General features: G+C 52.9%; 1 protein-coding gene across 1 annotated transcript in view; it reads right to left on the bottom strand.

Annotated features, from left to right (window-relative positions):
• Positions 1-80: 80 nt before the first annotated feature.
• Positions 81-23,931, bottom strand: part of Wnt9b (wingless-type MMTV integration site family, member 9B) — a 25,012-nt gene continuing 1,161 nt past the window's right edge. The window contains exons 2-4 of the mRNA XM_005402302.2: positions 6,752-7,048; positions 5,213-5,478; positions 81-4,220 (exon numbers count right to left, since the gene is read on the bottom strand). Of these exons, the coding sequence (XP_005402359.1) occupies positions 3,747-4,220; positions 5,213-5,478; positions 6,752-7,048 (1,037 nt within the window). The 3' untranslated portion in view covers positions 81-3,746. The remainder of the gene's footprint in view (positions 4,221-5,212; positions 5,479-6,751; positions 7,049-23,931) is intronic.

Raw genomic sequence — 23,931 nt, 5'->3', positions numbered from 1 at the left:
TCTTTCCTTAGCCATTCTACTTGCAGTGTCCAGCATGCAAGGTCATTGCAATAAATCAACACCAAATAAGTAAAAATAACTGGCACGTAGTTTTTTATTGGCTGTCTTTCCACCACCAGGCCGTCAGTCCCACTTGGCCTTAGACATTGCTGTACCCCCGCACCCAGGAGGGTGCCTGGCATTTGACAGGAACATCACGAATAATCATGGATGGACGAGTGGGCCCTGGACACCTGATAGCTGCCTTTGTAATTCTGAAGTGTGCTGGGACGAAAAGCCATGGAAGTTCGTGGTTTGGGGGAAAGGAAACTTTGTAAAGCAAGAAATAAAACTTCAAGGCTAGCATGGGTCTGTCTGTCCATCTGTCTGCCAGGCAATAGAGGATTCTGGGGCCCCTGGGGTTAACTAGAGCAGGAGGCAGACTCTGTGTGCCCAGGACAGCCCTGCAAGGACATCCATGAGTGTGGAGGCCTGGGGCAGGGGGCATTTGGTAAATTGGAGACCCCCCCATGCATCCTATCCCTTGCACTGGCTTACTGCAGCCAGTTGGGAGAGAAGGCCCAGTTTATCAGTGGGGCTGATTTTTCAAGGAAAAAGACAACAGCACAGAAATCCAGTGGGAAACAATATATCCTAAAAACGAAAATTTCAAATAAGAGCAAATAAAACTCCTCTGGAGGGGCCCAGTGATGCAGCCCAGCCTTCTTGGGTGATGTAACAAAAGAGCCCCTGGGAAGGACTTCTATGGCCTCGCCAGGCCTCTCAGGCACTTCTAGGCCCAGAAATGGGGCTCCGTTTGGAAATACTGAGATGCCGTCCAGACTCCGAGGGCAGGAATCACACAATGAGGAAAGAAGCCGCTTCCCTGAGTTCTGGGGCTTGGGCTGCTGTTTAGGCTTTGGCTCCCAGCCTCAAGGTAAGTCAGCTCCCCCAGTGGCCAGGTCCGTGTAGACATTCCGGAAATCTTCGTGGAACAGTTCCCTGCTGTGTGACTTTGAGCACAGACCTCCCTCTCTGGGCCTCATCTCAAAGATGGGTACAGGAATGTAGCCGCAACCACCTCCCAAGGATAATGGAGAAATCAATCGAGAGATTAAAGAGATAAAAGTGTTTCTAAAAAGGGAAAGTGCTTTACAAATGCCAGGTGTGGTCATCCATGCTTTCATTATTATTACCAGCAAAATATTCTTGCCAGCGCTACAGAAGTGGGCCTGGGACCCAGCGGAGCAAAGACTCTACAAAGGCTTCACAAGGAGGATCCAGATCAAGCCGGCAGGGCATATCACAAAGGAGAAACGCGCTCACCAGTTCCAAGATAGACCGGGGACGCTGAGCTAATGCGACCTCCTCCAGCCACCTGGCATCTGACTCAGTGGGGGCCCCAGCCAGGCCACGCTGTGTTTCCCCAGACAGAAAGCTTCTGGGGAAACACAGACTCCACATGTGCTGCCTGTGAGACAGAAACTATATAAATAACATAAATACTTTCCCATATATCTTAGCTATATAAATATTCTCTTTTGCCCTAAGAACTATATATGTGAGGTAGACAAAAATACCCTGTGAGCATTGCCCTTAAAGCTGCAGAATGAGGGGTTATTGGTCACTCTGGTCCCCAGGAGTCCCGGAAGGGCTAAGGTGGATTTTTAGGGGTAACGAGGAGGGAAAGAGCTGCAAACAAGGAGAAAAAGGGAGAGGGAGGGCTGGATGAACAGGACCCCCCCACAAGCCGAGGGGTCAGGGACCTGGGTGTCAGTGTCAGTGGCCAGCCATGACCTTGGTCATCCGGGTTTACCCCTTATCCTCCTGCAACCCCAGCCCTAACAGCCATTGAGTTTGGTGCAGATGGAGTGGTGGTAGATTAGGGCGCCCTGGCCCCTGAGTGGCTCCCAAGTCCCTCCTCCCGCCAGTGCAGCCCAGGGCTGAGCCACGGTAGAAGCAGTGCTGGAGTCACAGAGGGAAGATGGATCCCACTGGCAGAGAACGAGTCTCCGTGCAGAGAGGAGAAATAGAACGAAGTTAGAAAACCAGGCTAACACACTCTTCTCTCCTTCTGCCAAGACATGGGCCAGCTGCCAGGGTCAGCAAAATCGTTCTAGCGAGGGGTGTGAAGTCGTTTTGGCTTCGCATCCGTGCCTCCACCATCAAAGGTCCTTCCAGCATCCCCGGACTGCCTCGAGTCCCCGAAGACAGAGTGGCTCCTCTGGCTGTGAAGGTCTCAGGGAGGCTGTTGGGCCTCTGGCCTTCTTCCTGGAGCTGGACTTCCCAAGAGTTCTGTGCACTCGGCTGATTCTGGATTTCCTGTTTCAGCGGAGGGTCAGCAGCCCCAGGTTCAGGGAGAAAGGAAGCGTACAAGAGGGCGCGGCAGGCCAGCCAAGCAGCTACAAGCTTCCCGAAGGAGGTCACTTCCTCCCTGCTGGCCTCGGGCCCTGCTCTTGGGAAGCACATAGGCTCCAGCAAACCAGCCGCTGCAAGAGCTTTGTCCTGGGCCAGAGATGTGCGCTGTTCCCTGGAAACCACCCACCCACCTGGTCCCAGTGGGGCAGGCATCTGTGTGCGCCGATAAATGGATGCAGTCTCTCTCCTCCTTCCACTCGGCGCCTTGGAAGGTGGTACTGCAAATGTCTACAGGTCCACAGAAGTTAGCAAAGTCACTTCTATTACACAGGCAGGGGCCCAAGTAAGGGGCCATTATTAAAGAGGCCACCGAGGAGCCAGGCTTAGTAAAGACTACCAGGACAAAGGCCTGAATTAGACAAGCAGCTGGGAGAACAGACATGTAACCAGAACCGCAGATCATGAGTCCAAGTCCTTCTGCAATGCAAATATCAGCAGCTGTGGGGGCTCCCAGCCCAGGGGGACCACAGCCACAGGGGTTGGCCAGAACACACGCCAGCGCAAGCTGGAACACTGAGCTCGTGCATCCCTGCTGGCACCAGGTGGCTGTCACCCTCTTCCTTTGGGCTCCCATCAAAGTTTCCTTTGCCCACCAGGGAAGTGGGGAGGGTGCCCAGCTGCAGGTTCACTGTTGTGTCCCACTCTGGCCACTCGCTGTCCCACTTTCCTCATCTGCCTTGGAAGCCTCTTTGAACAGAGCTGGGTAGCTGTGAGAAATTCAGCTACGCAGACAGGAATGAGGTCTCAGCACAGCTAGGTCTGAAAAATCAAATTAAGGACGCGAGACTTGAGGGCATGGATCTCACTTGGTTTCACTAAACCCAGAAAGATTTCCTTGCTCCTAGCACCACCGCCAGAGCAGTGTGAGTGCATGGCACCCAGAGCTCGTGGCAATCTGAGCAGGGCTGGACCGACCCATCTTGGCTGGGTGCCTACCTAGGCTTGCAGCTGGCACTGTCTCTCCTGCCTCCTCCCAGCAGCTTGCTGGCTCCAGGCCATGCATCCCAGGAATGGGAGATGGCAGAACACCCCTCCCTCGCTGCACTGCCTCACTCCGGCCCTCCTTTAGGTCTCCTTTATTCCCTCCATATCCCTTCCCAGCCTGCGCTCCTGGTCCAAATCTTCCACAAGGTTAGAGACCCTCGGATTCAGGGCAGGACCCTTCGCTGAGTTTGCTGAGTCCTGTGGGAGACAAGAAGCTGGCTGAGAGTAGAGTGGGGACAGAAAAGTGAGGAGTGGCACACGTATGTTCGCAGGCATGTCCATCTGTGTCCACATGCACACTGTGTGTACCTGCCCCACAGGGCCACCAAGGTCCCAGCGGCACGGGCCGGCTCACCGTGCAGTGCCTAGCGCTTGCAGGTGTACACAAGCTCCTGCTGCACGCACTGCTGGCACTCCACGTAGCAGCACCACTGAACCTGGCAGTGGCAAGAGAAGGCCACCAGGCGGCTCTGGGTGTCGTAACCACGCCCACAGCACAGGCTGCTGCAGCTGGCCTCCCGGGAGCACACCCTGCCCGCTGTGCCCGGAGAATACTTGCTAGGCCGGCAGAAGCTCGGGGAGTCCTCCATGTAGACCAAGTCCCCAGGCCGTGGTGCCAGGCCTTTGGCAGGGCCACCTGGCTTGGCAGGTGCCCACAGCTCCAGGTGGCCCAAAGCCTCGTTGGTAGCACTGGACACCTTGACAGCCGAGTCATAGCGCAGCTTTAGCACCTGGCCTGTCTCGCGGAAGGGGGAGAGCTGCTTCCAGCAGGTGCGCACAGCACAGGATCCTGACACCCCATGGCACTTGCAGGTGGTCCTGAGGCCGCTCTTCACAGCCTGCAGAGAGACGCAGATGGAGGCCCGGTCAGGGGTCCAAGTGAGAGTGGCAGCGTGGCAGAGAGCATCGCGAGAAGTAGACGTGAAGGGTGTGTGAGAGCGACAAACAGCACCTTAAGTGGCCCATGAGGTGCCTTCAGGCAAACCAGTAAAAGGCTCTCCTTGCTCTGGGGAGTGCATGCTGTGGTGAGGGCGTGTGAGCAGACCTCAGTCCTAGCTCCTCCCTCGGCCCAGGGTGCTTGTGGAATATACAGCCTGCACAACCGAACAGAGCAGCCCCGATTTACGCAACTCAGTGATGACACAAAAACACAGAATGCCATTTCCTAAACAATTTCAGTAGGGTGTGGTAGCACGTGTCTGTAATCCCAGCTGCTTGGGAGCCTGAGGCAGGAGGATCGCAAGTGTGGTCCCGGGCAACTTAGCAAGATTGTCTCAAAAAAAAATTAAAAGCACTGGGGATGTAGCTCCTGGGTAGAGAGCCCCAGGCTTTGATCTCCAGGAGCACAGGCTCTCCCTTCCTCACCCCAGTAGATCTAGGTACTTGTTACTAGCAGTTTACCCACTACTAGTCCTCAGTAGGGACCTCAGTTAAGTCCCTGTCCTCTCTGGGTCTCCTCCGTCTTCCTATCCAAAACATTCCGGCAGGTCAGAGGTTGCCCGGATCAAAGTTGTTTGAACAACGTTGGCTTCATCCTTGGAAGGGACACTCTTCTCTAAACATGACCCTGCTTTACCAAAACAGGTCCCAAGCCTGGTCCCACGGCTACCCAGCCAGCATTGCTGCCCATGACCCTTCCTTACTTTCTCGTACTTACGGTACACAGTCATGGCCCAGACTGGATGCCCAGCGGATGCCAGTTGAAGGAATAAAATTCATCCCGGAATGGGTGTACGTGTTCATATGGGGCGCTGGCCTCCTACAGACCTTGCTCCCCATCTCCACACCCCACCCAGGGGCAGTGCTTTGGGTCTCCAGAGAACGTGCTCACCTTGATGCCCACGTGGGTGTTGTGGGCGTCGGCCCGAGCCCGCAGGTCCTTGCTGCCTCTCTTGGGCCCCAGGAAATTGCTCAGGAATTTGGTGCTATACTTGAGGTTGTCACCGCACACACCCCACTGCCAGGCCTGCCGGCTTTCCAGGCCCGGGGAGTCATCACAGGTGCAGCGCTCCATGCGCCCAGCACTGCAGGCCCGGGCCAGCGCATGGGTGAGGGCGGCCGCGGACACCGCGTACAGGAAGGCAGTCTCCTTGAAACCTGTGCCAGGCACCAGGGTGCAGGCCGGGAGAGAGAGGCAGTTCAGAGGCTGTCGGAGGACAGGAGCGGGGCAGGGAGCATCATGGTAAGCCAGACGAGGGCAGTGTGGACATTTCTGGGTGAGCTTCCCTGTCACCTGCTGTTCAGCCTCAAGGGAACTCCCCAGTTCACTGAGGAGCAAGTGCCCGGGTTCCCAGGGGGCAGCCGGACAGCAGCCACTGACTCCAGTAACAGGTAAGAACTGAGATGCACCTGGGGAGGAGCCATGCTGGGGCCAAAGAGCCACCTTGAGTCCAAGCACATGTGTGAGAAGTTGGACCGACCCGTTTCTGAGGCTTCTGATCCCCTGAGCGATGCGCCATGGGCTTCCTGCGCTTCCCAATGTCTCTCGGGTCATTCTCTGCACCCACTGAGGAGCTGGCCCAGTGCCAGGGTGGCCTTGCGTCTCCTGCCTGCCCTGCCCTGGAATGAGCATCCCAGCCTCTTCTCGGACCATCACTACGCTTGCGCTGCTGGGGCGGCTCTCCCGGGCTCAGTCTCCCTCTGCTCTCCAGAATACCTGGGGGCTGGTGACTCTAAGAGGAAGCCAGCCACTTGCTCTGTCCAAACCCCTCCTACTGTGCAGACAGCCGGCCTAGAAGGTAGTTGGCTGCCCCTGTCACTGTCACTGTATTTTTGTGAAAATCTCCCGTTATAGCCCTTTCCTCCTGGCCATGCAGTGACACGATGACCTGCCTTCTCCCCTCCTGGACAGTGAACTTTCTGAGTGTAGCGAGCACTGTCCCTCCGCATCTGGCACTGCGAGCCTCTGCATATGCTCAGTGGGTGAGTGGGTGGAGGCCTGAAGGGATCTGGGAACCCGGGAGGGAGGCAGGGGGAGGAAGGGCAAGGGGGAACGACAGCAAATCTAAGCAGCAGAGAGACAGAAGGATGGTAAAGGCAGGAACCAGATGGCCTTGTGCATCTCGGCCAGTTATTAGTGGCCTCCATCCTTAGTGTTCCTGAGCACTGTCTTCAGTGTGTACAGCAGGCACAGGGAGGCTGCCGGCACCTCGGCCTCATCTACGGGCTCCTCCAGGAGTGGCCCATGTCCCCTCCTTTCTGTGTCTTCTCTGCTCAGCTGTTCCCCCAACTCTTAGGCTGGGCCATGGATGGCCTTCAAGAGACCTTCACAACCCGCCAGGACTCTTCTCACTTAGGGCTGGGCCCAGGGAGCAAGGGAGACGTGGCCTCCTCCTCCCACCCTCCCCAGGCCCCCCAGCAGTCTTCCCACCTCTCTTGAGCAGGCCAGTCCTTCCCTCCAGGCTGCAATTCCAGCGCTCCTGCCGGAACTGGAACTGACACTCGATCAGGCCAAGGTGTGCTGCGTCCCGCAGGGTCTCAGCCAGGCCAGGTTCCCGCCTGCACAGCTGCTTCTGCCGGCGGGACAGCTTCAGCAGGTCACACTGCTTCAGGTGGGCACTGCCCTGCGTTGGGGCTGCCTCGGTGCCCAGCCCTGGGAAGGACGTTAGGACCTCCCTCCCGGTCAAGCTGGAGAGGATGAGAAAAGCAAGCATGAGCCGTGGGGGTGCTGGCAGGGGACAGTCCACGGGAATGTGAGCTGAAGGGACCTTCTTGGGATCTTCACGTATTGTCCTTTTGGGTCGTGGTCTCACAGAGAAGGAGATCAAGGTGCTAGTAAGAACTGGTGCAGAACCTTAAATTCAGACTTCCCAAGATCCAGTTTCTACTCTTCTTCCCCAAACTCCCCAGTTAGAAAAATCACTGGGTGCTTAAAAAAAATACAGATTCCCAGGACCCACACTTGGCATTTCTCGCCCCACTGGTCTGAGAGGGCCTGGGAATCTGTCGGCCACATTCCCTGGGTAGCTGCTACAATCCAGGAAGTCTGGGAAACATTGCAGAGTTCTGGCTGTTGCCTACGACAGCCACCTTCCTAAGAGAGGTGGGCACAAGTGACACAGATTCAGAGCAGACACCCAGCCGAAGTCCCCCAGAATCTTCTCTCCTTGCACTGTGTTGCTGCCCAAGTAACTGTGGGCCAACCGAGCTTGTTTCCTGAATCCCAGTAGCTCCCCAGCCACCTGGCCATTTGGTGCCTGGAACAAAGAGACATTTGAGGAATGGAAAGAAAGCAAAAGGAAGGGAAAGAAGAAAGAGGGAAGGAGGGAAGAAGGAGGAAGAAGGAAAGTCAGGCTGACAGATGGTTGGATGAAGGTGAATCTCAGATTCTCGTTCTGTAACCAAAGTCCATTGGTTCCAGAGTCGGACTGACCAATTCTGAACCTGACGTACCACTTCCTAGCTGTGCAACCTTGAGGTCTTGGTTTTCTCCTCCACACAGTAGAAAGAGTGAACTCCCTACCTCTCAGGGTTTCCATGAAGATTACAGGAAAGGTAAAAACCATAGCACCCAGGACGTGCCGGCTTTCCTTCCTGCTAGCTGGAGCTTCTCCAACGGCTCTCTTGCAAGATGCCTTACTCTAACTAGGCAGAGTCTCCCTTCGTGCAGATGAGGACGCTGAGGTTTTATGAGGAGGCACTGCCTGGCTCAGGTGCAACCAAAAAGCAGTAAGGGAGGATCTTGAATCAGGGACTTGCTGTCCTCCCAGAAGCTCTCTGTGACATGCAGTGTAGTTCGAGATGTTTGCTATCTCCTGCCCTGGTGCCTCCCCGTGTGGATGGAGTATATACCATTCCAGGACCCAGGCTGGAGGAAGCAGCCCCTTTCTGCAATATGCCAGCCTCATAGCCAGGATAAAGAGCAAAGGTGGAACCGGACAACAGCTCCTAAAGCTCTTGGTTGGATGTGGCACTTGCCACATCTGCTTACGGGCTCCTGGCCAAAGTAAGCCCTGAGCCCTCAGAGAGAGCTTTCCCGCTGAGCCGAGTACCCTGCTCTCCCGTTTGGAGTCACCTGCCTTAGCCAAGAAACTTGGCTGGATGCCACATCCTCCCTGTCTGGCAGAGTAGGAAGCCTCACTGGAGGGTGTGGGTCCTGGCTGGGCCCCAGGTGCCCCTGTAGATTCTAAACCCATCAGGTGCAGCCAACCCAGTGTGGAACATATCTCTGAAACCTCTGAACAGAGGCAGATGCTATCGGGCTCCTCCTGGCCCAGCCCGGCCCTGGGCTCCCCAGCTAGACAGGGTGAGGGCAGGGGCCCGTTAATCATTAATCTGGGGGCAAATGGGTAAATTTCCAGTCCACCAAGCCTACACTCAAACCCCTCCCTGCAGCCTGGCAGGAAATCCTCAGAGCTTGACCCTTGGCAGGTCTGGAGCAGAACCTGAGGTCAGCTCCAGCTGAGGAGGCCCCACCTTAACTGGTCTCCAGCCTGGAGGGCAGCTCAGAGATACAGGAGCAAAGAGGACAGCAGGCATGTGGGCTACTCCAGTGTCCTCCCCACACGAGGGCTGGTGGGGAGGGCAACTTTTGCTCATACAATTTCTGTGTGTTGGAAATCGAGACCTTACTTATAAAAGCTGACTGACAAAGCAGGAAACAACCAGGGAGTGATGAGAAATTTAGCCTGTGGGACTGAGCATCCTTCAAGGCTTCAAGGCCTGTCTCAAATGCCATTTCAGGAATAATAGCTATAGGGGCTGGGGATTTAGCTCAGCGGCACAGCGCCTGCCTGGCAAGAGCAAGGTCATGAGTTCGATTTCCGGTACTGGAAAAAAAAAAAAAAAACAATAATAGCTATATAGCTAGGTGTGGTGCCACACCCCTGTAATCCCAGCACTTGGGAGGCTGAGGCAGGAGGATAGCTGTGAGTTTGAGGCCAGCCTGGGCTACACAGAGAGTTTGAAACCAGAATGAACTGCAGTGAGATACTATCTCAAAAAAAAAGCAACGCCAGGTGTGGTGGTGCACGCCTGTAATCCCAGCACTCAGGAGGCTGAGGCAGGAGGATCATTGTGAGTTCGAGGCCAGCCTAGGCTACAAAGTGAGCTCAAGGCCAGCCTGAACTGCATAGTGAGACCTTGTCTCAAAAAGACAAAAAAAAAAAAAAAAAGGCAACAAGAACAACAACAAAAATAATAGCCATAATTATCATTATAGAAATATTCTGTCATATAACATTACATATTTATTATGTGTGGTGATATATATGCATACCTACCACTTTTTCAGTGCCTATTGCTGAGCCCTTTAAATTAGTATTGCTGCCTACTTGTTTCTTCTATCTATATGACTATCATGTGGTCTCTGCAGGCCATTTTATGTCACATGACCTTGCTGTGCTAGTCTGTTGATTGGATCAAAGATAATCACATGACCTGAGCTTGGCCAATCAATCTTTTCTCTGGAAACCTGGAATTTGAGTTAAGAGAGCATGCAGTTGCTTTGTCTCCCGTTCTGTGTTTGGGTGACTGCACTCAATAACAGAGGAAGCTGACCCAAACAGAAGGGAAAGGACTGAACCAAATGCGCTGAGAGAAGGAGAGGTGAGAGTAGGAGGGAGATTTGGGGAAACATTCTGGGCTTCGGGCCTAGAGTTCTCCTGAGGTCTAGCTGTGTTCTTCCTGCCTGAGACAGCTGCCTACTGCATAGCAAAGGCTGGGAGCCGGTTTGTGGAACTGAGGTCATTGTCCTTGATCATATCCTTTTGCAGGCTGTAGAGGACCACAGTTCCCTAGGTTGTACTTGTAAGCCAGGCTCAGCAAAAACCCTTCCTCTTATCAACAGGCGCCTGATTTAAAATTTCATGTAACAGACCCTGAGATTGATGGCTCAGTATAAAGTCGGTTAATTTTATTAGCGATAATGACACTTAGCTGTGATTAATGGTCAGGAAAGGCAGCCAACCGCAGAGCACTCAAGCCGTGCTAGGCCCTGGTCTTTCCAGGGCTGCTCTCAAAGAAGATTCCCGGGCACTGTCTCACAGCTCCCTAAAGGCCTAGGGAAGACCGCCTGAGGGAACTTCCAGGGCCCGGTTTCCCTTTTATTTGTTTTCTATATTGCAGTTTGGGATCATACACCTTTGAAGAAATAGTACTATGACATCATGTTGAGAAAAATGACTTAACTGATTTCCTTGAGCAATGCTAGTGAATTCTATGCATGCCCAACCCAGAGGGAAGGCACTTCCTGGACCCCGAAAGAATTCTGGGCATTGCAGGTTCCAGCCCATTCCACCGACAGCAGGCATTTTCCCCCACCCCTGGAAGAAATCTGTCTCCAGCAGCCTAGACCCGAGGACTCCACCCTCCAGGCCTCGCTGAGAAATTTCCATCACCCACATGTTAGCCAAGCCCCAGGGTGGTAAGAAGGACATCTGATTATGAAGTTCAGATTCATCAGTCTGGGGGCTGGGGATTTAGCTCAGCGGCACAGTGCCTGCCTGGCAAGCACAAGGTCGTGAGTTCGATTCCCGGTACCAGAAAAAAACAAAAAACAAGAACAACAAAGAAAAAACAAAAAAACAAAACAAAAAAAAAACACCAAATTCATCAGTCTTATGAATCAGGCAAAACGGGTGTTTTCAAGAAGACACAACCCTGTGGTCAGTCACACTGTCAGCCACAGTCTGCATTCTCAACCAAACAGCAGACAGTGCACAATTTGTGAGCATATGCATGGGCCCTAGGGGCAGGGGACAGCAGTGCCTTAAGGCTTCTGCCTGACTCCAGTGCTTCTGGACTACGCGGGACCCCATTCATCAGTCTGTACCTGCTGGGGCCCGGCTGGTCGTCCCTGTCCCTCCCTTCCTTAAGCTCCCCAGGCTCACTCTGAGTTTGTTCGCCCATTAAGAAAGCAGTGGCCCCATCCTGGGACCAGCTGCCTTCGTCTCCCTTCCTGACCCTTCCAGCTCTGCCCCTCTGCTCTCTGCACCACCTCCCCATCCTCCCAGAGATGCCTTCTGGCGTTGACCTAGTGACATCCCCAACCACTTCCACCTTAAAATGGGAAAAGCCCCCGTGCTCTGGGCACACAGCGCCCCCTCCCTTCTCTGCCTCCTCCGGCCCTTCCTGCCCCTCCTCCCTCTTCCCTCTCACAGGATTGGCTAAAACCGCCTCAAGGGGCAGCCTTGGAAGAGGCAGAAGCAGGTACGCCGGGCGGAGGAAAGCCTCCAGGGAGCCTGCTCTGTCGCTGTTAGCAGGACCCAGGGGCCATCCAACCCCTACAGGAAATGTAGCTCGCTCCTCAGCGATCGTGTACCACCCGCTGGAATGTGGGGAACCCAGGATTGCATGTCCTCAAGGCTGTTCTGGCCCAGGACGCTGGTTCTAGGTCTTCCTTTGACTCAGAAGTGACCGCAGGGATATAACTCCCCACCACCACCACCGAGTCCGCTCACCTAACAAATACACACTGCCTGTAACACAGCATGATGGCAGCCAGCCTGCCTGAGTTCAAGTCCCACCTCCACCCTTGGCTTCTTACTGGGCAAGGCACTTTTTTTTCTCTTTGGTCTTTTTTTTGAGACAGGATCTCGCTATGCAGTTCAGGCCGGCCTTGAGCTCACTTTGTAGCCCAGGCTGGTCTTGAACTTGCAGCAATCCTCCTGCCTCAGCCTCCCGAGTGCTGAGATTACAGGCGTGTGCCACCACGGCTGGGCAAGGCATGTTATCTCTCGGCACCTCATCTGTCAGATGCAGATAATAGCAGTGTCCACCTTGCAAGGTGTTGGGAGGATTAAAGGACTTAGTGTCTGCAAAGCTCCTAGAACAGTGTCTGCACATAGGAAGCTCCGGATAGGTGTCCTCATTAAACACCTACCATGTGGGAGGCACTGTGCTGGGTGCAAGGACACCGTCCTGCCTTCAGGAAGCCTGGCGTGGCGGCACACACCCGTAATCCCACCACTCAGGAGGCTGAGGCAGAAAGACCACTGAGAGCTCCAGGCCAGCCAGGGCTATGTAGTGAATCCAAGGTCAGCCTGGACCACACAGGGAGACCCTGTCTCAAAGGTGAAGAAGTGGCGGGAGAAGGAGGAGGAGGAGGAGGTAGTGGCGGCTCACAGTCAGAAGGAAATGTGGTTGGAGTCAGGTCCCAAGGAGAGGAGAGAAAAGGAAAGTTTGAACCAGCTTGGCTCTCTAAGGAATGACCAATAGCTGACCTCTCAGCACCATCTCGGTGGCCACCCGACCTTGGCTGGTCTCATCTCACCCGTAGTAGGAGGCCTGGGGTGGGCGGAGGTGGGAGGAAGGTCTGGGAGCACTCCAGGCTGGCCGGGGAAGGCCTGGCAGGTGCACCAGTTGTGCCCTAGGCTGTTCTTCCAGACCTGCCCCGCCCTTGTTTCTGCTCCAGAGAGTCTGACGGGTCCAGCGGAGGCCACCTCGGGATGGGGGGCAGTAGGTGTATAGGACAAGGCAGGTGGCTCTCAGGGCGCCAGGCAATGCCAGCAAACCTGGATGCCTGGCTGGCGGGCCTATGAGCTGTGCCTGGCACCAGGGCCCATGCCAACCGTGTGCAGCTGCCTGGGAACCAGGAAAGCCTCACGCTGCCCGGGGCCTTGGCCTCGGCCCCGCAAAGCCTCGGTAGATGCTCCTGATAAGAGGCTTCCGCGGCAGGGCCGTTTCCAGGGTCAGTGCGCCCTTTGTGCTTTCATGTCCAGCCTCCGAGCCCACCTGACTGGCCCCGCACACTCAGCACCAAGCCTCCCGGTCTCCGCCCTCAGCGCCTCCCCAGCAGCAGGGGGTTCAGGGAGGGCAGCTGCTGCTCAGCCAGAGAAGGCACCGTGACGCTGACCAGGCCTTCAGAAAGGGGAGCGCTCAGCTTGCCTGCCCTCCCCGTCTGCTGAGGGAAGCCCAGGTCTACCCCGCAGGGCTACGCATCCTGCCTCTGCCTTTGGACGCCTTTCTTCTTTACACGGTGTCCCCGTGCCCCTCTCCCATGAAGATGCCCTGGCTGTACCGCCTGGCAAGGTGGCCAGTGATTGTCTCCTCCCTGCGTTCCCACGCCTGCCACTCACCTGCTCACTCACACTTCAGGGAGCGTCAGCTTCACGCCAGGTCCACCCACCGACGAGGCCCCTCACTGCTCCCCACCTGGCCCCATGGGCCCCTTCCCAGCCAGCCTTGCTTCCTTCCCAGCTCTTGGCCTCAGGGTCCCACGAGCCCACCCCGAGGATTAGATCTGGCCCCCACCTCCCCCTCGAGCCCAGCCCAGAGAAGATTCCCCCACCCAGTCCCCACTCTGAGAGAAAAGAGCTGGGCCAGCTGCGGGCTTTGTCTCTCGGGAACAGCTCCACTTCCTGTCTCTGCCCGCTGAGGATGGCACTGGGGAGACGCCGCTCCAAGCTGAGTGTGCAGCGGACAGCCAAGCAGCTCGCACGCTCTGCCTCTCAACAATGTCCAGATTTAGCGCTCAACCGGCTCAGCATCTGTGGAGGAAATGCTTCCCCCTCCCTTCCTCCTTCTTCCCCTCTCCCTCTCTGCTCAGGCTCAGATTGAAGGCGGGAGAGGAAGTCTTTGTCCCTGACATGCATAGCTCAGGTGCACAGCACAGTGACCATGGAGGGGTCCCCGAGGTCAGTCCTGTGTGGAGGGATTCCCCCACTTCCGTAAGACTGGGATGTAAGCATCTCTTCCAGTTAAATGCCTAGGTGCAGATGTGGGTTATATTTGAGAGCTGGAGAGACCCATGAGGACCACCTGGTCCAGAGGTTTTACCCTGAAGGCTCCTGGGAGGTATCTCAGAGCCTGCTGGGGGCAGGACAGAGAAAGAGCACAAGAAGTTTGTCAAGTGGGCAGGTCTCTGCTTTGGATTGTCTTGTGCCCTAGAAGTTTAGGCAGATTCATTGTCCAAGGTAACTTCATGCCAGGGGTAGGCCATGCCTCAGGGTTCCTGATCGCTTTCTTTTTTTTTTTTTCCGGTACCGGGAATCGAACTCACGACCTCACGCTTGCTGGGCAGGCGCTGTGCCGCTGAGCTAAATCCCCAGCCCACCCTGATTGCTTTCAATCGGTTTCTGCTCTCAGTCTCAACAGAACACTTCAGGGACACAAAACCAGCCACTGCCAACGCCAAATATCTAAGCTGATAGGAACACAGTGCGGGTGGATTTTAAGGGAAAGGAGCCTGGTCAGACTCCTCTGAGCCCCCTGGGCGGCCCGAGAATGGGACCTCAAGAAGGCAGAAGTTTAAAAGGCTACTTTTCCCCGATCTGAAACTCAAGTCTCTTTTCAGCCAAATAAGGCTTCTAAAAGTGGCCTGCCTACTCCTACTAAAGAGAAGTACTTTGCTGGTTAGAGGGGAGGTCAAAGGGAAGGATCATGAAAGCAGAGAGAGAGAGAGCGCGCCCAGTGTGGTGTGGCGGTGATGAAGATAAACTCCCCCAGTTTCTTGGGTGCACAGATCCCAATGAGGAGCAAAGCAGTTTCCACAGCACAGACTGGGCAGCGAGGGGAAAGATGCAGCCACCAAGGCCACCCCTCCCTGTGGGGCGTAATACTACCTCCTCCCTGCAGCACCACCCATACATGGGGTCCTGTTGCTGAGCTGGGTGACTTCGGCCCAGCTATTTAACCACGGCAAGCTGACCAACTAAGGAGACCAACTCTTGAATGCGCCCTAAGCTCTGCCCACCGCCTTCCCATGGACACGTGGGGTCAGGGTGAGAGGAGCCGGGTCCCTGGGGAACACCTGTGCGTGCTCGCTGCGGGGCGAGGACAGTCCACCTGCTGGCAGGGGCTCTACACAGAGATGTCTCAGGCTGCAGGTGCCACTTGTCTTCTTGTAGGTCCCGGGGATGGTCCACAGCCCTCCGCGCTCTTCCCACAGCTCCAGGGAGGGCGGGCACCTCCCAGCCTGGTCAAGGAGCAGCCTCTGCACATTTCTGGAGGGCCAGGGTGGTCCAGGAGGACACCATGGGAGTGAAGTCGGGAGAGACTCCCTGTGGAGCAGCACAGGGGCCTCCCAAGCAGAACCAGCAACTTCCTTCCTTGGACCACCCAACCCAGAACCAGCGAGCGCTGTAGCGGAGGGCCCCTGCTTGTCGTTCTGCCATGTCTAACTCAGTCCAGCCTCTGTGCCCCTCTCCACGCCGGAAGCCCTTCCTGGGACGTCACACCCTGCTCCAAAAGCCCTGGAAACTTTCACAGCACTTCCTCTTCAATGCCTGCCTCACAAATGCAGGGAAAGGGAAGGCGATCTGGAGGCTACATGCAGCCTGCAGGCGGTGATGCTTATTTACTTCATCCAGGAAGCCCTCCTTGGTTGCCAGTCCCAGCTCATTCTGTCTTTTCCTGTTTGTGTAGCTATGGTGCCCCCAGGTCTGTGTGGTTGGCACTTTGGTCCTCCGGGCCTCCTTCCTCTTTGGACCTTACATAGTCTCTACTACTATTCTCCCTACTAGAGACCATGGTCTCTCATCCCCTGAGGTCACGCTCCTGGCCCAGGCCCTCCCCTCAGACCTACTGCTACATAAACCCCTAATGCGCACCTAATGCAAGGCAGAGAACAAGCCCCCGCTCCCAGCCCTTCCCAAGTCCAGGCTTTGGAACGGCAAGGCTCGGACTGTGATCACTTGCACATGCTCACCCAGTACCAGGTCGTGAGGCCATCTGGCCCTGGTCACTCAGACCTCGAGTCCTCCGGGCCCTGTTTGTGCTGCACCTTGGGGTCTGAGAGAGACAGGCTAGTTCTCTCTGGACCTCAGTTCTGAGAGATGAGCTGTGCTCAGGTAGCCAGAGCTTCCCTTTGATATTCTGTGAGGACAAGCCAAGAAATCTATCCAGATCTTTATTTAAAATTCAGCTTGCAGGCAGAGGTGGTGCTGGACAACTATCATCCCAGCATATGGGAGGCTGAAGCAGGAGGATCGCCATGAATTTGAGGCCAGCCTAGGGATATAGAGTGAGTTAAAGGCCAGTCTGACTGCATAGTGAGACCCTGTTATTATTCAATAAAATAAAATAAAATTCAGCCTGCACAATCTTTTATGATAATATGGACTGAAATTTTACCACAGAGTTAGAAGCTTGTATCTATAACTCCAAACTCCAGAAAGCTCAAAAACTAGAGCTTTGGTACCATTGTAGTACTGTTTTGTACCACTGTATGGCAGCAAGCTCCGACCGCCCCAAAATCCAGTCCAAAGATTACTATGGTCTTTATTTATCCCAACCTGTACATGTTTTCCTAACAAAAAATAATGAGGTACCGTCCTCCAAGGTTTTGCCCTAAGCATCAGTAGGACACGCTCTACATGATATATGCATGGTATTGCCTTTCTAAAATCTGAGAAATTTTGGACTCTGAAATGCATCTGGCCTCAACAGGATTGCTACGTAGGAAGAGCAGAACCTTGCATGTTGTCCTACTACTGGTTCTTTGGCATTTCCAGGACCGACTGAGATATGCTTGTTGAAGGCTCTCCTGAATGTCTAAGACTCTCCATTCTCCCTGTCTGTCTCTTTTCCTCCAGTGAGGGGGTCTGGGTCTGATGCAGCACTAATCTCACCCCATCCCAGCTTATCTCCTGCCACAAGGGCACCCACAAAATGCTTGGTGTGGCTGAGCCCTGGAGCCTGAGGGGCAGGGCTCGTGCCCCACTTTAATTCCAGACCTGGCCCAGGTCTCAGTGAAGTACGTACACAAGAGGACCAGGCGTCTGCAGATGAGGGAAGAGTGCCTGGGGTGGGTACAGAGAACCAGCCAGGGCAAAGAAGGCCAGCAAGCCAGGGGGCAAAACCAGGCACAGGGAGGTCAGTCAACAACAGGGCCCAAGAGCTCTGCTAGAGGGAGCTACGAGTGAGCTGGAGACATGAGCACGGGAAAAGGTAGGTAACAAATCCAGAGCGGAGGACACGTGTGCAAGACTGCGCGTCCACGTGCAAGTGAAGGGAAAGGGTCACCGCAGAGGGGTCAGAGAGGCAGAGCTGCCAGGGGCAGGTAGGCAGCATGACAAAAGAGGTCGGCTCTGGGCTCTAACAAGCTAGATTTCAAATCTGGTGCTGCTAAGCACTAGCTCTATGACTTTGGCCAAGGCACACGGCCTCTTTAAGCTCTGCTCCCACTCACCTATAAGTGAGGAGCGTCATGCCAACACCTACCTCCTGGGCTGTCGCTGTGGTAGGAAGAGATGACCCATATAAAGGGCTGAGCGCAGGAAAAGATTCTATTTGTTTTTAACTGTATGACCATTGGGATAAAGACGCAGAGGAAGGAGAAAATATCACTAAGCACTTTTTAACTTCATACTTCTTTGGGGGCATGAGAGAGATGCTGGGGATTTGAACACAGGACCTTCACACTGAGTTACATCTCCAGCCCATTTTTATTTTTATTTTTGAGACAAGGTCTCACTCAATTGCTAAATTGCTAAATTTCCCAGGCTGGGCTTGAACTTGCAATCCTCCTACATCAGCCTCTCAGAGTGCTGGGTTTACTGGCATGTGCCAACATGGCCAAATTCAGCACTTTTATATACTTTTCTTTAAGCACTGAGGATTGGACACAGGACCTTGCATATGCTCTTACCTTTAAGCTACATTCCCAGGCCCTCTCTCTCTCTTTGTTTATTTAGCATTTGGCTTTGCAGATCTCCTTGAAGTTTGCTGAACTGTACTTTGGTGAAGCTGTACCTGCTTGCCAGGACAAACTGCATCAGTATTCTTTGCCTTGCATTAGAAACCGTGGGCATTAGGAAGCAAAGAATATCTGACTTGTCACACTTCGGTAAATACCGCAGAAGCATTCTGAAAAGTGGTGTATGTTCCTCACAGGGAATTCCTCTTGGGGAAACGAGCGTGAAGCTCCATGCTGTTTCTTGGCCCCAGGCCTGTGTACATAGCGGTGTATGCAAACTGCCGTTCACAGTATACAGCCTAGAAATCAAGTTTCTGCACATCAGTTCTTTACAGATCCACACACGCCCAAGTGTGTGGGCAACAACCTCCAAAATAAAGATTAGCCCATTTTGCTGATGGGTATAATTTGAGGACTTGTACTCAACTTCATAATCTGCATGGCTCCGAGCCCAGTGCTCCTTACTAGAGCAGGGCATTGGCTCTGGTTGATGCCAGGGAAGGGACCATCCTCACAGACAACCTGTCCCACCTTCTCCAGAGTCCAGCTTTTGCCTGCGCCATGACCCCAAAGACACCGAGATTTCTCTTCCTCAGGCAACTCCATGCCTACCCCACTTCCTTCCCCTCCTCCTTCCCTTCCCATGCACAGAAACTCAAGCACCAACCACTGAGGGGCTGGTCTGACCCTGAGCCTAACTCCGGAGCCCGGTCCTCAGGGCTTACAGCTCAGCCAGGGACCAGTGGCCTAAATTCCTTCCCAAAACACAATGACTCTTATCAGAGAGGTTTGGCTTTTAATCCACTACTCCAAAGCAGTAAATTTCTTTTACTCTTTTTTTCTTATCTTGTTTTACTCAGGACCCAACTCAATTTCTTTTTTAAAAATGTATAAAAGTGGTGTTTCACAAGTACATAAAGCACTTAGAAATAATTTCAAAATATGCTAGCGAGATCTGTATGTTGCAAACTATAAAACACTATTGGAAATTTTTAAAGCCCCAAATAGATAGATAAGACCTGTTATGATCAGTGTACTTAATATTATTAAAATGTTATCCTTCCATACATTGGCTTATGGATTCAATGTGATCTCAATGAAAATTCAAAAGGCTTTCATGTAGATATTGATAAAAATGATACTAAAATTTATGTAAATACACAAAGGATAAACCCAGCACTTGGGAGGCTGAGGCAGGAGGATCATTGCAAATCTGAGGCTAGCCTGGGCTACAAAGTCTGCTCAAATCCAGCCTGAACTGCATATCAAGACCCTGTCTTGAAAAAAAAAATACACAAAGAACCTGAACATCCAAAATAAATTTGAAAAAGGATGAAGAGAGAATTTACAGTACTTGGTTTCTAGACTTACTATGAAGTTATAGTAATCATTACTGTATGGTATTGGCACACAGGTAGGCATGTAATAGAATATATAGACGGTCTAGAAATATACCCTACCCATGGGATCCACTGATTTGTAACAAAGAAGACAATAGGGAAAGGATCACCTTTTCAACAGATGGTGCTAGAACAAGTAGATGTCCATATGGAAAGCAGTATGCCTGACTCTTACCTCACATCATACACAACTAACTCAAGTATATTACAGACCCAAGTGCAAAAGCAAAATTATGAAGCTTCTAGAAGTAAACATAGGGAGAAATCTTTGCAACTTTTGGGTAAGCACAAATCTCTTGGACAGGATACAAAAAAAAAAAGTACAACCCATATAATAAAAAGTTGAGAGATACACTAAACTTCATCAAATTAAAAACTTCTGTTGCTTGTAAGATATGAAGAAAAAAACGAAAAGGCAAGCCATGGACAGGGATGAAATATTGCCAATACTTTCTTTCTTTGGGACTGGGAATTGAACTCAGGACCTTGCATTTTCCAGGCAAGCACTTGTGCCACTGAGCTATATCTCTGGCCCCTGCCAATACATTCTGACACACACAAAAAAAACTTGTATCCAAAATATATATAAAATACTTATAATTCATTAACAAGAAGACAAATGATCCAATGAAAAATATTTAAATGGCCAGTATGCACATGAAAAAATATCCAACACACTATTCATCAGTGGGGCAATACAAGTTAAAAGCACAATGAGATACTAATATATACCCATTAAAATGGCTTCAATCAAAACCGACAGTAAGGGGTTCAGACGTAGCCCATTGGCTGAGCATTTGCCTGGCATGCATAGGCCCTGGGTTCATTCTTCAGTACAAAAACATAGATAAACAAACAAAAAACACTCATGATATCTGACAAGAATGTGGTGAAATTGAAACTTTCATACACTACTTTGTAAAATGATAGGACCACTTTGGGCAACTAGCCATTTCCTATATGTTAAACATGTATCTACCATAAGGTCCAACAATTCATCCAGATAGTTATTCCAGAGAAATAAAAATAAATGTCTACAAAATAGATGTAAATGGAGGTTTACACCAGCTTTACTGGGAATTACCTCAAACTAGAAGTATGCCAAATGACCATCAACTGAGAAATGAATAAACAATTTGTGATAGATTCACATAATGGGATACTACTTAAGAATAAAGAGCTGAACGTGGCAGCACATGCCTGTAATCCCAGAACTCAGGAGGCTGAGGCAGGAGGATCACTGTGAATTTGAGGCCAGCCTAGGCTATATAAGTGAATTCAAGGCCAGCTGGCACTACACAGTGAGACCTTGTCTCAAGAAGAAGAAAAAAAAGGAGGAGGAGGAGGAAGAAGAGGAGAAGGAGAAAGAGAAGGAGGAGAAGGAAGAGAAGGAGAAGGAGGAGAAGGAGGAGAAGGAGGAGAAGGAGGAGAAGGAGGAGAAGGAGGAGAAGGAGAAGGAGAAGGAGAAAGAAGGAGAAGGAGAAGGAGAAGGAGAAGGAGAAGGAGAAGGAGAAGGAGAAGAAACAGTGATTGATATATGCAATACTACAGATGAGTCTTAAATTGTTATGTTCAGCAAAAGAATCCAGGTGTGAAAATCTATATACCACATAACTGCATTTACACAAACTTCTAAAGGGACAAAACTAATAAAGAAGTGAAGTAGTCTGGGGACTGGTGAGGAAGCGCTGATCGTGAAGAAGCACAGCGATCCCATAGGGTGGTGGGTCCCTGGGGTTGCCGCAAAGTTGTTCCACCCAAACTATGCTTAAAAGGCATGCATCTCATTACATGTGTCTCCTTTGGAAAACATAAAGGTTATACTTTGTTTCTTCAGCAGAACTACACTGATGGTACCTCCACGGCCCCGCAGGGAGCCTGCCAGGCTGTTGGGTGGATTCTCAGAGTTTCTTTCCCGTCAGGGACAGCACAGAGAAGTTATCAGCGCACAGGCCCTTGAGTTCCGGCTTTGAATCTTGGCTTTGCCTCTTGCTAGCTGTGTGACTTTGGGCAGATGCTTTAACCTGGCGGAGCTTTCGTGATTAAAGCCCTTAAAAACAGGTGTGAGGCTTGAGACAAGGAAACATAGAGCCCAAGAGGTAACTGGTGCATACTAAGAACTCAGGGCTGCCCTGCTGTTGGTGCTGGTGGGTTCTAAGCGCCTCCTGGCCTGGGGTGGTCATGCCACCCTCGGAGGCCTACCTGACTGAGGCTAGCAGCGCTCAGGGCATTGTGTCTCCTTGCTGAGGACAGAGATGAATATTGTGACTGCTCCCATCACGGCCTAGGATCTGAAAGAACTAAGCCAGCAAGGGAGGGAGGGAGGCCAGCCCTTCGCAGCCCCTCTGCAGCTGCTGCCCCTCCTGGGGGTGGTGTCACACGGTAGCGGCTCTGACTCTGTCCCCAGCGGGGCGTGGAACACAGACCCAGGGCAGAACCTGCTTGCTGCCCTGCCCCCCGATTAACCCAGACGTGACACCAGGTGACTCGTGGGACTTTGCTGAGCCTCGCTTTCCTTTGGGAACCACCCACACACCACAGAAATGGCTCCAAGGGTCCAATCAGAGAGGGGCCTGCCTGAGAGAGCGATTTGTAAACTTCTATGTTGGGTACAGGATGACGTCACCATCATCATCAAGACAGTTGGACTCTGGGCTCCTACAAAAGAAGCAGAAGCCACTGCTGGCTCATTGTAGCTTGGGGGTGGAGATTCCCCATCTGAAAAAAAGGGGGGGTTATAATAAGCAATGAAACTTCAAATGCAAATGAACCGGAGAAGAGAGAAACATATTGCCTCACACTCTCACTAAAGTGTGCATGACTGATAACAGATTCCTCCCAGAGAATGAATTCTGGATGGGAAGCAGGATATCCTGGTCTGACTGAGTCACAAGAGGGTTTCCTCACAGAGAGACTTTGACTGAATCCTGTCCGTCTTCTGGACCAAACACTTAACAACATGAGGCGCTAATCTTAGCTTCCTCTCTGAGCATTCGTCCCGTTCTCCAGACCAGCGCAGCGGTGGCTTCTGGGTTCCTGAGCTGGAAGAGGTGGCCTCTCAGCCCCAATCCAGGCCTCACTCACCACCTCCGCTCTCATTTCTAAGACTTCCCCGCCACAGCCCCAGATTCTAGCACTGTGTACTGCCAGTGCTAGAACCTCCTTCCCTCCCAACACACCGGCGGGGTGGTCAAGACCTCCTGGAAACCTTCTCTTCTCCGCTTACACCATCTGACCTTCGCTCTATCTCCAACCATAAAACCCAGGCAAACAAAAGAGTCGCATTAATGAGCTAGTGTCCAAGAGGGATATCCTTCCCATCTCCCTTCTAGCTCAGAAACCTCTCAGATGTCTTCTGTACCTGGTTTCCTTAATACTAACAATAATAATAACAACACCTGCTGGCACTAACTGAGCATTTACTACATGCTAGACACTGTTCTAAGTGCTTTACATGTGCTAACTTAGTCCTCTTATGAAATAGGCACCGGCTTAGAGACACAGCCATTAAATAACTTGGCCAAGAGCACACAGCTAGCAATTGGCAGGATCAAACCCAGCTTGTGTCCTACCCATTACGTCTTCCTACTGAGACCCCAAGAGCTCCTCCAAACCTGAAATCCTTGGGAAGCAAACATCACACATGTGCACTGCTCTTGGTTCAGCCCCTTCTTTTCACAAAAGGAGAAACTGAGGCCTAGAGACCGAGTGGTCTTCCCAGGACATCAGTAAGCTGCAGGTCTATAGGACTAGCACTAGGTCTGAGCTGACATCCCTCCCTGTGTGTGTCAGGGGAGGCCATTGCCTACAGCCCTGGCACTTTTCATCCGAGGGTCATGACCTGGAAATCAGCCCGAAGCCCTTATTTCAACTTCTGAGGGACTCCCCAGGCCCTTAAAGGCCAGGCCAGGTGGGTTCATAAGCGGGGCCTCTGGCAGGTCACTTGAGGGGCCTTTCCCGCCTTTGCTATGGCCAGAATGCAAACCTTGGCTTGACCTGGGGTGAAGCTCACACCAAAGGCCAGGTTTAAACTCACAGTGTCTACGTTATGTGGAGTCGGCTCTGGGTGGAGATGGGGAAGGTGCATGCTTATCTACGGTCCCTGCTCTACCTCGCACCCCGCCAAGTCCCTGCAGTTCCAGGGTCAGAGAAGAGGAGAGTGGAAACAGTCGCCCTTAACTTGCGCTCCGAGCGTCCCCTTCACCGTTCCTGCCACGCGTGTCCTCCCACCCGTGATCCTCCTTTCCCGACCACGCACATCGCACAGCGCCTGAAATCCCCCCTCCCCGTCTCCGTCGTTCCGAGAGCATCTACGCCCGACGCCAGCTCTGAGATCTGCTCCGGCTTCGCAGCGGCTGGCACTCCCCTCCGTCCTTCCGCGGGTTGCCCTTCTCGTGGACCTGAGAGGTCCTCTGCCCGCCTCGGGCACAGCCCACGCGCTCCACCCGCCCCACCCGCTCCACACGCCAGCCCTCCGGGTCTCCGCGTCCCAGGCTGGGCCGGTGATGGGCGAGCCCGGGACGCGGGCGCACGGGGCACCCGAGTGAGGGTCCCGAGCGGGCGTCCGAGCGCGGG

The sequence above is a fragment of the Chinchilla lanigera genome, unplaced genomic scaffold (assembly GCF_000276665.1).
Source record: "Chinchilla lanigera isolate Chin_1 unplaced genomic scaffold, ChiLan1.0 scaffold00077, whole genome shotgun sequence".
NCBI lineage: Eukaryota > Metazoa > Chordata > Mammalia > Rodentia > Chinchillidae > Chinchilla > Chinchilla lanigera.
The sequence above is the reverse complement of the archived record's forward strand: the minus strand, read 5'-3'. Positions and strand labels throughout refer to the sequence as shown.